Source organism: Salmo salar, chromosome 01 (genome assembly GCF_965601325.2).
Source record: "Salmo salar chromosome 01, fSalSal1, whole genome shotgun sequence".
Lineage (NCBI taxonomy): Eukaryota > Metazoa > Chordata > Actinopteri > Salmoniformes > Salmonidae > Salmo > Salmo salar.
Window position 1 is genome coordinate 149,982,501 of NC_138291.1, and position 13,991 is coordinate 149,996,491.

The following is a 13,991-nucleotide window of genomic DNA, read 5'->3' on the forward strand; positions in this document are numbered from 1 at the left end:
ACTACTCCATTACCCTGTGTTTCTATCGCTACTTTAAACATTTATGCTGTAAAAGTACTCTATCACCCTGACAGTGCTATTTCACTCCATCACTTATTTTGTATCCCTTTATTCGCATCACTTATGTGACAACTCTTATGAATACGATTTCCAAAGTATTTATAGCAAATGGCAAATCAACTTGAACTTGAACATTTCATACAGCATTTGATCTAATCTCTACCTGACTAGGCATCCCCCTTTCCATTCCTTTTCCTTCAACCCTTTTACCAAAGACCAACAGAGACCTTGCACATTTGACCACTATTCATCAATCTCCCTCTCCCCTCCTGCAGCCTACCTCCCACCAGCTCCAGTTTCTCCCCCGGGTCTCCCTCGGTGTAGAGCTTGGGGTGGCAGCGGTATCCGATCTGGCTGATGAGGCTGGCGGGCAGGGCCACCAGGTCCCTACGGACCAGCACACAGGAGCGGTTCTCCAGAGACAGGGGCATGGCTGCCATCTCTGGCTTGTCCTGGACTGGAGAGGGACAGGTGAGGAGAGGGGGAGGGTTAACTCTGTAGTGTAGGAATTCATAGGGAAGAGTTATGGATAGAACTATAAACCCTTTCTATAGAGAGGGAGGCCCTACGTGAAATAAAGAGAGACAGAATGACAAAGAGAGTGAGAGTCACACACATACACACACTACTATCTAGTCGTGAGGGTGTTTAATAAATGCTAAGTTCCAGATAAGCAATGTGCTGTATCATCATCTTGAGGGACACAGGAGAGAGAGTTACTGGTTTCAGACTTTGGATTCTCTCCCAAAAACTTCCCATTAACCTCAAGATACTGTACATACAAACACTTACACCAGACACGTCCACACACACCAGATGTGCTCTCTCACACACACACCCGTTTCTTCTTCTATCCTTGTGGGGACCAAACAATTGAGTCCAGTTCAAAATCATATTTTCCCTAACCCCTAACCTTAACCCCAACCCTAATTCTAACCTTAACCCTATTTGTAACTCGAACCCTAAACCTAAGCCTAAAATAGCAATTGTCCTTGTGGGGGACAGCAAAATGTCCCCACTTGTCTGAATTGTACTTCTGGTCCCCACAAGGATAGTAAAAACACACATGCGCATGCACACGCACGCACGCACGCACACACACACACACACCACTCTCAAATATCCCACAATGTCACCCTGGGGTGCTCTGACTGATTGCAGATAGAATGCTGAAACTCTAGACTTTGACAAACCTGTCCAATAGCAATGCCTTGAGCAGCGAAAAATATGAAGCACTGCAGTAGGGACAGTGAAGTGTGTGTGTGCATTAGAGTTGTGATAAAGGAGCTGTTGTTGGTCACGATGTACAGTAAAATGTATAACTTCATACAGCATTCCCAAATGCCTATATAAAATCCCATGTACTATAAGCAGTGGCGACCTGTCATTCAGTGCCTGTTTTGAGCCCCACATTTTTAGCAACAACATTTTTCCATTAATACGTGTCACATATCAGTTTGCAAACAATGTAAAAAAAAATTAAAAATACATTTCATTGAGTTAATAAACCCTCCATACAAACATGGTCTTTTTTATGCTTTCTTGAGTAAGGCAGCTCCAAAGTGCAGGGGTTTCAGCCTTGCTCAGTGCTTTCTGTGGTGGTGGGGCAGCCAGCGGAAAATAGAGCGTAGGGGTTGGTAATGTTCTCTAGTTGCGCCCTGATTGGCTCAGTGTTCTGTCACTCAAGGTGACACTGCGTCACTGCCAAATCTAAGGGTAGAGCTCGAAAATTCAAGTCCCTTGGGTGCTGCCATAGAGTTACATTATAAGTGCCCATCCAAGTAGGCTCAAGATCATTGGCCACAGATAAAATCACGTTATATCTACAGTAGCTTTGTTCGGACTGATCATGTCAACACCATACTTTCAAATTCTTAGCTAGCAGTCATCATCATGAATCAAGTCAAATCTACTGGCAAATCCTTTTTAATCCTTGTCATATGAAGATAAATAATGGCAGTTCTAAACCGCAAATTCAACTATAAGTGGTTTGGAAGGAATCAGTGGCTAACTGTAAGCATCGCAAAGCAATCACTGGCCTGCAATTCAGTGGAGTGGGTGTGTGGTCCCAATTCTGGGTTTAAGGGTCTCTTTTCCAAGCTTAAAATGATAAACATTCAACATTAGCCATACTGTCAATCCAGCATGATTTCTGCCTCTCTCAAAACAACTGTTTACTCGGAACTGGGAAATCAGACTTAAGTGAGTTCAAGACAACTGGGAACTCAGGGAAAGAACGAGCTCCGACTGGGAAAATAAGTTTTGAACGGTCATCCAACTCGGAATTGTAAGTCGGGAACTCAGGACTCTTTCTAGAGCTACGACCTGAAGATCACTGACGTCATCATGATTCTACCTTGTTTCCCCCCCCCTCCAGAGTTCCCAGTTGTCTTGAAAGCACCATAAATTCAGAGAATGCCAAACTTTGATGACAAACTTTGATGACAAAATTAGTCCACGAAGGACGGCCGCGCCATCTTCCTGTTCCAAGTGAGCACAGCACCACAAGGTAAGTCAAAAAATGTATTGTATGCTGCTGCATAAATTATGTAATATGCCAGGGAGATATGTATACTGTAGATAAGAAAGTAATACCAAGTGTATGTTGTGTAGTAAGCTGTCAGTAGTCCATGTGCCTCACACTAATAATTTGGTCTATTTTCCTCTCTTAATTTCGCCTACTGTTCTGACTTGGTGGTGCACATGTAGCCTATAACCTGTTTCAGAGAAATGCAATCATTGAATATTTTAAGAGCTTTCATTGTCTGCTTATATGCCCCCTTTATTTATTCTACGGTTCTGATTTGGTGTAAAGGGAGAATACTGTAAGAATGGCCCATGTTCTGAATTCTGTCGCTGTACATTTCAAAAGTGCTGAACAAATAGTTATATTGACTACGTTCGTCCTAACTCGCTCATTAATGTCTTAATCGAAATTACAGATTGCCTCTTATCTGCTTGTTGTCCCCTTATGCCATAGTTTGTACATCTCAATTGTCAGTAGAAACCACATTTGTTTAAGCAAGTCAGCCATATCATCTATGTTTTTTTTCAAAGGCAGTAAATGTGGCTGAACCGTTTCGCTGCCAAACAAGGCCCCGCTGATAGCCAGGTGAAACAGTGGTAAGGTGTTGGGACTGCTGTAGGGACAGCTTTATGTAGGCCCTAGCAGTGTGTGGGCACCGTTTGTCACCGTTATAGTGCAATTAATCTATTGTTTAGTGTTGTATAGTGGCTTTGCTGGCATGCATCCCCCAACATTGTTTTGGGTTTTCCCCACCAAGATTTACATGCTAAAATCACCACTGACTATAAGCATGACATGATGCAATGCTAATGTTTAGTAGGCCTAAATGATGTATATCATTTATAACATGCTATGAGATAGATGCATTATATGAAACCCATTTTATGAAGCCAACGTGACATTATTTATGACACATCCATTCATGATTTTGTAAGAACAATGTATAGGACAGCCTACAAAACTGGCACGCTTGGCTATCAAATGTGTTACCTGATACAAGAATACTAACCTGATGCATTCTCCAGCTCACATGCAACATTTAGTAATACATTTCTTAAATACTGCCCCCTAAAACCATTTTTCTACATGGCTGTTTTTGTCTGTATAATATGCAACATATTCTTCGATTCTTACATTTCAAAATGAAAGGAATATTGCTTAATTTGACTCATGAAGTGAGATATTGCAAGGGAACCTTTGCTTTGACATCAAAGGATATTCTCATGCTAAGCGGTTATCAGAGAATTGGGCAGCACTTTATGTGATGCAGTCCTGGAAAGTATTTTCTAGAGAACTACAATTGTTAGCATGTAGTTCTAAGGTAAATACCAGGTAAAAGATATATAGTAACAGACAACTGCATTATCAAGCAACAGTTGATACTTACTTCCGTATGGGTTGGCTGAGCGCCCATAGATCTGACTGTAGGCCTCTTCCGTGATCCCGTCATACGGCTCTTCCTCAAACTCCTCATCCTCGTTCTGGTAGGAGGTGGGGCTGTCTGTGGTGGGCAGGCTGGAGGCCCCAGGACTGGACCTCTCTCCCCCGGCCACTGGGTAGGGCTGCATCCCCGGGAAGATGGTGGTCCCCACCGACCCTGTGTAAAACAATGAGCTCCCCCTGGAGAGCCGTCCCCCCAGCTCAGATGAAGAGGACCCTCTCTTATGATGACTCAGGCCGGGCAACCCCAGTGGGGTCGGATCGCATCCCTCCAGTTTGATCTTCCGTGTGGGCAGCACCAGGGAGGGGGACCAGCCCTGCGGTCCCAGGATGGAGGTCCCTGCCCCAGCCAGGGTGTTGTTGCTGGGACTCTGGGGCTCTGAGCCTGGTTGCTGCTCCTCCATAGCGGCCGTTTGGGAGTCGCAGTGGGGCGAGTTGGCCTTGAACATCAGGTCCATGCCACGCTCCACAATATGCTGGATCTGAAGATACCCGGCGGTGTACATCACCACCAGCTGCTCGCTGGCTGCCATGGTCAGCTTGCCCGTGTAGCAGAAGGATAATATAAGCTGGAAGCAGGCGGGAGTCACCGATGAGGGCAGCTCGAACTGGCTCTTGGATGAGCCGCTGAACAGGTCTCGGAAGTAGAGACTGCTGGCGGCTAGTACAGCCCGGTGGGCCTTAAAGGGCTGGCCTTTAACCAGGATGGAGACATCACAATACTGGCCCAGCAGGCGCTGCTCGTTGAGGGAGACCAGCACGGTGCTGCCGAAGCTGGGGATCTCCACGTGGAGCAGCTGGGACATGGTGGTGGAGGAAGAGGGGCTTTAAAGAGTCACCACAGACAAGATCAGTGAGAGGTACATCTGTAGAAGGAAAGGGATGGATTAGACAAATTGGAAAAGTTGAGAAGAAAGGAGGATACAGTTCAGTGTGTGAGAGACCGAGAGCAAAAAGAGAGGTGAGACAGACAAGTGAAAGTGATGTGTGAAAGAGAGGCTAGAGTGGGCTAGGGTGAGAGAAAGAAAGAGTGAAGTGTGAGAGAGATCAGAAAAAGTAGGGTCAGAGAAGAGTGTGTGAACAAAGAGAGAGAGAAAAGAGGGTGGGAAATAGACAGAAAGAGAAAAAGGCAGAGGAAGCTATTTAAACACATGAACATCGATTCATTTGAATGAGGGCATTGTAAATGCCAATTTTGGTTAAGATGGCTTGATTTCACAGAACTATAAAAAGCTGAAATTCTTAAAATAATACAAAAACAAATAACATTTTCTGTGAAGTATGAAATAATTAAATGATGTCATCACTTTGGCAGACCTCGCTGAAAACATAGAAACTGCAGAAATATGGTATAAAAACATGAATGAATAAATAATGTTCCGTTAATATGCAAAGTAAGAATTCAAAGTCGTAGAATTCAGTGATAAAAGGAAGTCAATATAACCAGTGTAATGATATAATTGACACATATTATTCACACTCGTAAGTATGATCCCTTCACTTTGACTGTATAAACTAAAATGTAGCCAGCAAGGAAACACATGCATAATTCCTGGAAACACATAACTTCGTAGACAAAAATAAATATAACTTTGATAGCTCCCTTTACAATAACAACCAGTTACAGGAAGACAAGCTCCCTGGACGTATTTACATATGCTCCTTCATTCCATGAACCTTATCTTTGTGTTTTGCTTCCCCACTCACTTGCCAGTTTCATTATTGAGCAATGCTACAGAAAGGTTTCCAGGAATACAAACTGAAAAGTGTCATCCCTCTCTCCCACCTCCACAGACACACACACATCCGTCTCTTCTCTTCTTTCTCGCACACACATGGATGGACACACACACACACACACACACACACACCACACACACACACACACACACACACACACACACACACACAGACACACACACAGACACACACAGACACACACACACACACACCATCCATCGCAGACAGCTCTGACCTGTATAACCCAATCCTCAGGAAAGGAGAGTGGACACACCATGAAGCTTTCACCGCCAGCACCAGAAAAGAAAGCAGGAGGAGAGAGAAAAAAGCACTCTGTTGCTCTCTCTTATTCTCAAAGCCTCACTCTCTGACTCTATCTTGCTCTCTGTCTCACTTAGAGCTCGGAGCTTTTCTCCCTCCCTCTGTTTTCATTCTCTCTCTCAAAGCTTTTCTCCGTCCCTCCGTTTTCTCTCCCTGTCAAAGCTTTTCTCCCTCGCTCTTTTCTCTCTCACTCTCCTTTTACTCTCCCTCACCCTCTCCCAGGGCTGAATTCAACAAGTGCTGCTGCAGCTGGAGAGAGCGCATCAATGATGAAAGGAGTGGGAGGCTCTCTGTGTGCAATCAATGCAGCATCTATACGTATGTCACAGGGAGAGGGAGGGATGGAGCGAGAAAAAAAACAGGGTAGAGTTACAGACAAACAGAGACGGAGACTGGGTGGAGGGGGGAGTTGAGACATAGGGAACGTAGCAAAGAAAGGCAATTGCGTTGTAGCAACTTCAGCTCCTACCTGAACCTAAGCAATGGCCAAAAAATAGAAAACGTCATAAAAATTGCAAGTTAATAAAATGAGAGTTGAATGAGAAAAAAAGGAAGGAGAGAAAAGGAGTTAATTATACTGTCTGAAATGTGCAGTTGAAAGTAGCCATGTCATTCACCCTGAAATTTCCAGTTTGATGCAAGAACATATTGAGAATGTGACTCATACTTAAACAGCTCATACCATTACCACTACTGATTCTGAATGATGGAAAAGATTAAACTTACTAGCGTTTGTGCAAGTATCACATTGGGAGTGTCTGTTAAAACGCTGTGACTGTCTCTTGGGGGATTTTAAACATGAGTGAGTGACTTCTCCAAGTGAGATGTCACTGAGTTCACTATGTTAGCTTGTTCAGGTAGACAGCTCCCTCTGTTGTCTGGTTGCATTTTTGGACAGGCACTGAGCAGGTCTCCCGGACTGCTGTTTGTCAGTGGATTAGAGCGGGAAAAAGGACCCCAGACTTCATTGAGTTTGACAGAGGAAAGCCCAGGAAAACATTAGACAGCAGCTTACTGTACAGAGAGTGTCTCTGCTAAGGACTGTGAAGGAAGCTGTGAACATAAAACAACCATGACACAGATTGACACACGTAAGAGTGAGAGAGACAGAGAGGGAGAGATGAAAGGGAACAACAGAGTGAGAGGGATAGAGAGAGCGAAAGAGGGAGAGTGTAGTTTGTGGGCAACATAAAGTGTGTGTGTGTGTGTGTGTGTGTGTGTGTGTGTGTGTGTGTGTGTGTGTGTGTGTGTGTGTGTGTGTGTGTGTGTGTGTGTGTGTGTGTGTGCCAATCCTTTTTTCCCTCTTAACATTTGGCATATTATGAAAACTTTTAGATTCACTGGTAATTTACTCACTGCTTAGCAATGTAAATAACACCAGCTAGAATACACACTGTAGGCGCAATGACGGCACAAATACATGAATTTACAGATAATCGGAAATTAGATAAAAGTATCTTGTTATTCTTGTCATGTGGTATTTCCTCTCTCTCTCGCCCTCTCTCTCTCTCTCTCTCTCCCTCCCTCTCTCCCTCCAGCCAGACAACAACCCAGCCTGCCAAATGTAATGCAAATAGAGATATCCAAACTGGGCAAACTTCTCACTTCACATCCCCACAGGGAAAGACATCACCCCCTTTCTCTTCCCCCCTTCCTCTCTTCATATCACGGCACTTTCCCTCTGAGCTGCTGTCTTTCTGCCAATTAATGCACACAGGGCTGCAATGCAGTGAGTCCCACGCGCGCCACAGCACAGAGAGAAGTGAAGCATGCTGGGTATAGAGTCTACAGACATGCATGTACGTGCCAGCCTGGGCAGAGAGGGGGAGGGGGATCCAGAAATATGTTGAGTCAGGCAGACGGGAGGACACAGCACTGCGCACAGCACACCAGCTCTGAAACAGCCCACTACATTTAGACTTTGTACATCTCTGATAACAAATATAAAGAAATTAACTCCATCAACCGGCTGTCTATGTCTGGCCAATCTTGGTTAACCCAGAACTAAAATCTCATGTAATTTAGTCAGTTTTATGTTTACGTGGTCTGTCCACGAGAGATTAATGTTTGGCTGTCGTGTGCTCTGTGTGTGTCTATTTGTGTCTGTGAAGTTGAGAGAGGGAGCGGGATAGAGAGAAATATACATATATATATTTTAATATATATATTTGAGAGCGAGAGAGCGAGAGAGAAACAAATAGAGTACTTGTGTCAGAGTGTGTGTGTGTTTGTGTGTGTTTGTGTGTGTGTGAGCAAGTGTGTGTGTGTCCACGCCCGCACACTGCTGTACGTCAAAGCCTCATTGACAGCTCCCTCTCTTTTTTTTTTTTTTTTACTAGGTGTGTTTTTATAATCATGTCTTTATGTGTCACTGTGAGTTATGAGTGTGTAGGTGTAGTTTATGGAACGGGAGATTTGAATGCTGTTACTGCTCCTACCAACTGTATTGGAATGTGTTAATCAGGGCTGCACTCTGGTTTCTGCTGCTGATTATTTGTAATAGCAGGCTGGAGCATCTGAATATGCAATGCAGGCTTATAGACCAGATGGTATAGGTCAACCCTACTCCCTACTCTCCACACACACAACACTGAAATTATACAAGTTTAGAGAATATACACAAAGTGACAATATAACACAAAACATGTTTAAAAGCACAGAAGCACTTTTCAATGTTTGTAATGGGAGCTATTGTTTAAACCTGTGATGATTCTATGTCCCTTTGATGAGGCCATTCAAAGTCTATACAATATTAAACTGAGGCAATATATGCTAAAAGCTTTCCAGTGCAAAGTCTATAGCCACTGCTATAACGGTGAGGCTATACAATCTCAATAAGAACAATCCATCTATAAATATTCAGATACTGCAGTTGTTCTCATGTCAAAGTGTAACAGACAACAGATTCCATCCACGTTGTTGAGACGGCCGACTCCCTGGCAACAGTTCCACCAATCGGGACGGACTGACGGAGTGTCTGCCACGGCTCTCGTTGATGCATTGAGAGAAGAGAGAGATTGAGGAGGGAGAGAAACAGAAAAAGACAGACACAGACAGAGACAGAGACAGAGACAGAGAGAGAGAGAGAGAGGGAGAGAGAGAGAGAGAGAGAGAGGTGTCTGAGTGCTTATAGCTGCTTATAACACAACATCAGGCTTTGCTTGACTTCTCCCCTGGGATAAGTTGTCTATACAAAGTCAACGTCAGATCATTTTTGTTTGTCGTTGGAATCGGCTTATGAATCACCGGCTTATGTAATATGGATATAGTGATTTATTTGTTGGTGATATGATATTGTCTATATTTTTTTTCTAACATTGGATGGAAACAGCCAAGTTCCACGTTTTTTAGCTGTCTCCAAGCTCTCGTTGTCATCACAACGGGTACATATACAACACAACGTACAGTGTAAACGTATAGTGCATAATACAAATGTATCATACAACGCATCATCCACATATATCGTACCTAGTCTGGTGCATATGCTTATTGCAGTAACTAACTACCTTCAATTCCCTCAACCTAAACACTAACATTTCAACCACCCTCCACTTGAGTCCCTCTACACAGGTTTCTGACAGTGTACTCCTGTAGTGGTACCTGTCTCAATCCCTCAGTAGCAGAGATGAGGGGGTAGACTCAGAAGAGGGACTGCCAGTGAGTTCTAGGCAGGCAGACTGGTGTTAGACTAATGGACTCCAAGTGGGCGTAGGAGGTAAACAAACAAACAGTCACAGCAGCTGCGTCAGCCCCACTGACAATGACAGCAGGACATCAGGGCTTTTAGAAATACAGCATGAGAAAGAGGGGGGAGAGAGAGAGAGAGAGTGAGAGAGAGCGAGAGCGAAAGAGGCACAGTGAGGAATGAGAATGATTGAGATACAAACTGTAGTAGGCTATACGCATATCGAAATTGGAAAGTGAGCGAGAGAGTGAGAAAATTGTATTATATAATAAACACATACAAATTACAATTGGCTACACTTAAACTCTTTTAACACCATCCTTAGCTCTGGCATCTTCCCCTATATTTGGAACCAAGGACTGATCACCCCAATCCATAAAAATGGAGACAAATTTGACCCCAATAACTACCGTGGGATCTGCTTCAACAGCAACCTCAAGTAAATCATCTGCATTATCATTAACAGCAGACTCCTATATTTCCTCAGTGAAAACAACATCCTGAGCAAAAGACAAATTGGCTTTTTACCAAATTACCGTATGACAGACCACGTATTCACCCTGTACACCATACCTGACAAACAAACAAACCAAACCCAAAATTATTCTCATGCTTTGTTGATTTCAAAAAAGCTTTTGACTCAATTTGGCATGAGGGACTGCTAAATAAATTGATGGAACGTGGAGTTGGGGGCAAAACATACGACATTATAAAATCCATGTACACAAACAACAAGTGTTTCTGTTAAAATTGGTAAAAAACACACATATTTCATTCCTCAGGGGTGAGACAGGGATGCGGCTTGAGCCCCACCCTCTTCAACATATATATCAATGAATTGGCGAGGGCACTAGAACAGTCTGGTGCTTCTGTCCCCAACCAAGAATGGTATACAGCAGCACCTAGCTCTTCTGCACAGATTCTGTCAGACTGGGCCCTGACAGTGAATCTTATTAAGACAAAAAAACATGGTGTTCCAAAAAAAGATCCAGTTGCCAGGACCACAAATACAAATTCCATCTAGATACCGTTGCCCTAGAGCACACAAAAAACGATACCTACCTCTGCCTAAACATCAGCACCACAGGTAATTTTCACAAAGCTGTGAACGATCTGAGTGACAAGGTCAGAAGGGCCTTCTACGCCATCAAAATAAACATACATTTCAACATCTCATTTAGGATCTGGCTAAAAATACTTGAATCAGTTATAGAACCCATTGCCCTCTACGGTTCTGAGGTCTGGGGTCCACTCACCAACTAAGAATTCACAAAATGGAACAAACACCAAATTGAGACTCTGCATGCAGAATTCTGGAAAAACACCCACCATGTACAACATTAAACACCAAATAATGCAAGCAGAGCAGAAATAGGACAATACCCACAAATTATCAAAATGCAGAAAAGAGCTACAACCTGCTACAACCTTCTAAAAGGAAGCGATTCCCAAACCTTCAATAAAAAAGCCATCACCTACAGAGAGATTAACCCACAGAAAAGTTGGCTCAGCAATCTGGTCCTGGAGCTCTGTTGACAAACACAAACAGGACAGCAACACAAATAGACCCAACCAAATCCTGAGAAAGAAAAATTATTACTTGACACATAGGAAAGAAATAACCAAAAAACAAGGCAAACTGGAATACTATTTGGCCCTTAACAGAGAGTAACCAGTGGCAGAATACCTGACCACTCTGACTGACCCAAATTAAAGGAAAGCTTTGACTATGTACAGACTCAGTGAGCATAACCTTGCTATTGAATGAGGCCACCGTAGGCAGACCTGGCTCTCGAGAGAAGACAGGCTGTGTGCCCACTGCCCACAAAATGAGGTGGAAACTGAGCTGCATCTCCTAACCTCCTGCCAAATGTATGAGCATATTAGAGACACACAGACCCACAAACAATTTGAAAACCAATCCAATTCTGATAAACTCCCATATCTATTAGGTGAAATACAACAGTGTGCCATCACAGCCGCAAGATGTGTGACCTGTTGCCACAAGGGCAACCAGTGAAGCACAAACACCATTGTAAATACAAACTATATTTATCTGTCTATTTATTTTCCCTTTTGTACTTCAACTATTTGCACATTTTTACAACACTGTACATAACCAGTAATATAACATTTGAAATATCTCTATTCTTTTGAAACTTTTACTGTTGTGTATGATGTTTACAGTTCATTTCTGATTAATTAATTAATTTAACTTTTGTTAATTATCTATTCCACTTGCTTTGGCAATGTAAACATGTTCCCATGCCAATAAATCCCTTTGAATAAAGCCCTTTTAGCGAGAGAGAGCGAGAGAGAGAGAAAAGGCATTAGAGTGTGGGCTATGCCACTGCTTATAACTAACTATAAGTTAAGTATAACTATAAGAAATCTGAGACGTGTCAAATAAATGATATCCTGCTATGCATTTTGTTTGCTAACTTGCTAGCTAAGTGGCTAGATGTCAAGATCAAGCTTCTTGGTTACAGCACAGACATTAAATCCCCTTCCGGTAATACTGTATACCTCGGTATGAAATGGTATGACGGTATGAAAATCTGGACACCTCCCAACCCTAGTGTGTGTGCGTGTGTGCATGTGTGTGTCGTGTGTGTGCATATGTCCTTTGTGTTAAATAATGTTAAATAATCACCACTAGCCGTCCTCCTGTACCCTGCCCTGAACTTAGTCACTGTTACTAGCTGGCTACCACTGGTACTCTACCCTGCACCTTAGAGACTGGTGTCCTATGTACATAGTAATTGAACATTGGTCACATTAATAATGTTTACATACTGTTTTATTCACTTTATATGTATGTACTGTATTCTAGTCATGGCTCATCCTATATAACTACTGCTATACACACCTTTTCTATTAACATACTATCTATACACACCATTATAAACTTATACACCGGCCAGTTTATTAGGTACACCCATCTATACTAAACAAAAATATAAACGCAACATGTAAAGTGTAAGTCCCATGTTTCATGAACATAAATAAAAGATCCCAGAAATTTTCCAGATGCACAAAATGCTTATTTCTCTCAAATTTTGTGCACACATTTGTTTACATCCCTGTTCGTGAGCATTTCTCCTTTGCTAAGATAATCCATCCACCTGACAGGTGTGGCATATCACGAAGCTGATCAAATAGCATGATCATTACACAGGTGCACCTTGTGCTGGGGACCAAAAAAAAGGCCCCTCTAAAATATGCAGTTGTGTCATACAACAAAATGCCACAGATGTCTCAAGTTTTGAGGGAGGGCGCAATTGGCATGCCGACTGCAGAAATGTCCACCAAAGCTGTTGCCAGATACTAGCACCCCGCTCGTACAGGGCTACTAGTTCCAGCCAGGACGGGTTGTGCAGGAGGTGGGATCAAGACCGCCTGTGCGCCTCCATGGCCCGGTGTTTCCAGTTCCTGTCTCTCGTGCGGACCCGGAAGTGCGAAACCCCAGTCTGGCACGTCCAGTACCAGCACCACGCACCAGGCTTCCAGTGCGTCAGCTCAGTCCGACTCGTCCTGTTCCCGCTCCCCGCACTAGCCCTGAGGTGCGTGTCCCCAGTCTGGCACGTCCAGTACCAGCACCACGCACCAGGCTTCCAGTGCGTCAACCCAGTCCGACTCGGCCTGTTCCCGCTCCCCGCACTAGCCCTGAGGTGCGTGTCCCCAGTCTGGCACGTCCAGTACCAGCACCACGCACCAGGCTTCCAGTGCGTCAACCCAGTCCGACTCTGCCTGTTCCCGCTCCCCGCACTAGCCCTGAGGTGCGTGTCCCCAGTCTGGCACGTCCAGTACCAGCACCATGCATCAGGCTTCCAGTGCGTCAGCCCAGCCTCGAGAGTCCGGCAACAGTGTGCAGTCCAGAGTATCCGGCAACTGTGTCTAGTCAGGAGTCGCCAGAGCTGCCCGCCAGTCAGGAGTCGCCAGAGCTGCCCGCCAGTCAGGAGTCGCCATGGCCGCCCGCCAGTCAGGAGTCGCCAGAGCCGCCCGCCAGTCAGGAGTCGCCAGAGCCGCCCGCCAGTCAGGAGTCGCCAGAGCCGCCCGCCAGTGAGGAGTCGCCGGAGCCGCCCGCCAGTCAGGAGTCGCCGGAGCCGCCCGCCAGTCAGGAGTCGCCGGAGCCGCCCGCCAGTCAGGAGCCGCCGGAGCCGCCTGCTAGTCAAGAGCTGCCGGAGTGGCCCGTCTGCCTGGATCTGCCGGAGTGGC

The 13,991-nt window shown here is 44.5% G+C and overlaps 1 protein-coding gene across 4 annotated transcripts in view; it reads right to left on the minus strand.

Moving 5' to 3' along the window:
- LOC106565718 (nucleus accumbens-associated protein 2) overlaps positions 1 to 13,991 on the minus strand; it is a 43,260-nt gene that overhangs the window by 12,139 nt on the left and 17,130 nt on the right. For 3 of the 4 annotated variants that reach the window (XM_014133152.3, XM_014133162.3, XM_082955350.1), the window contains 2 exons: positions 3,975 to 4,893; positions 341 to 517 (listed from right to left, as the gene is read on the minus strand). In XM_014133152.3, coding sequence (XP_013988627.1) covers positions 341 to 517; positions 3,975 to 4,833 — 1,036 coding nt within the window. In that variant the 5' untranslated portion in view covers positions 4,834 to 4,893. Of the gene's footprint in view, positions 1 to 340; positions 518 to 3,974; positions 4,894 to 6,002; positions 6,405 to 13,991 lie in introns of those variants that run through there. The other variant, XM_014133171.3, reaches the window with a different exon arrangement.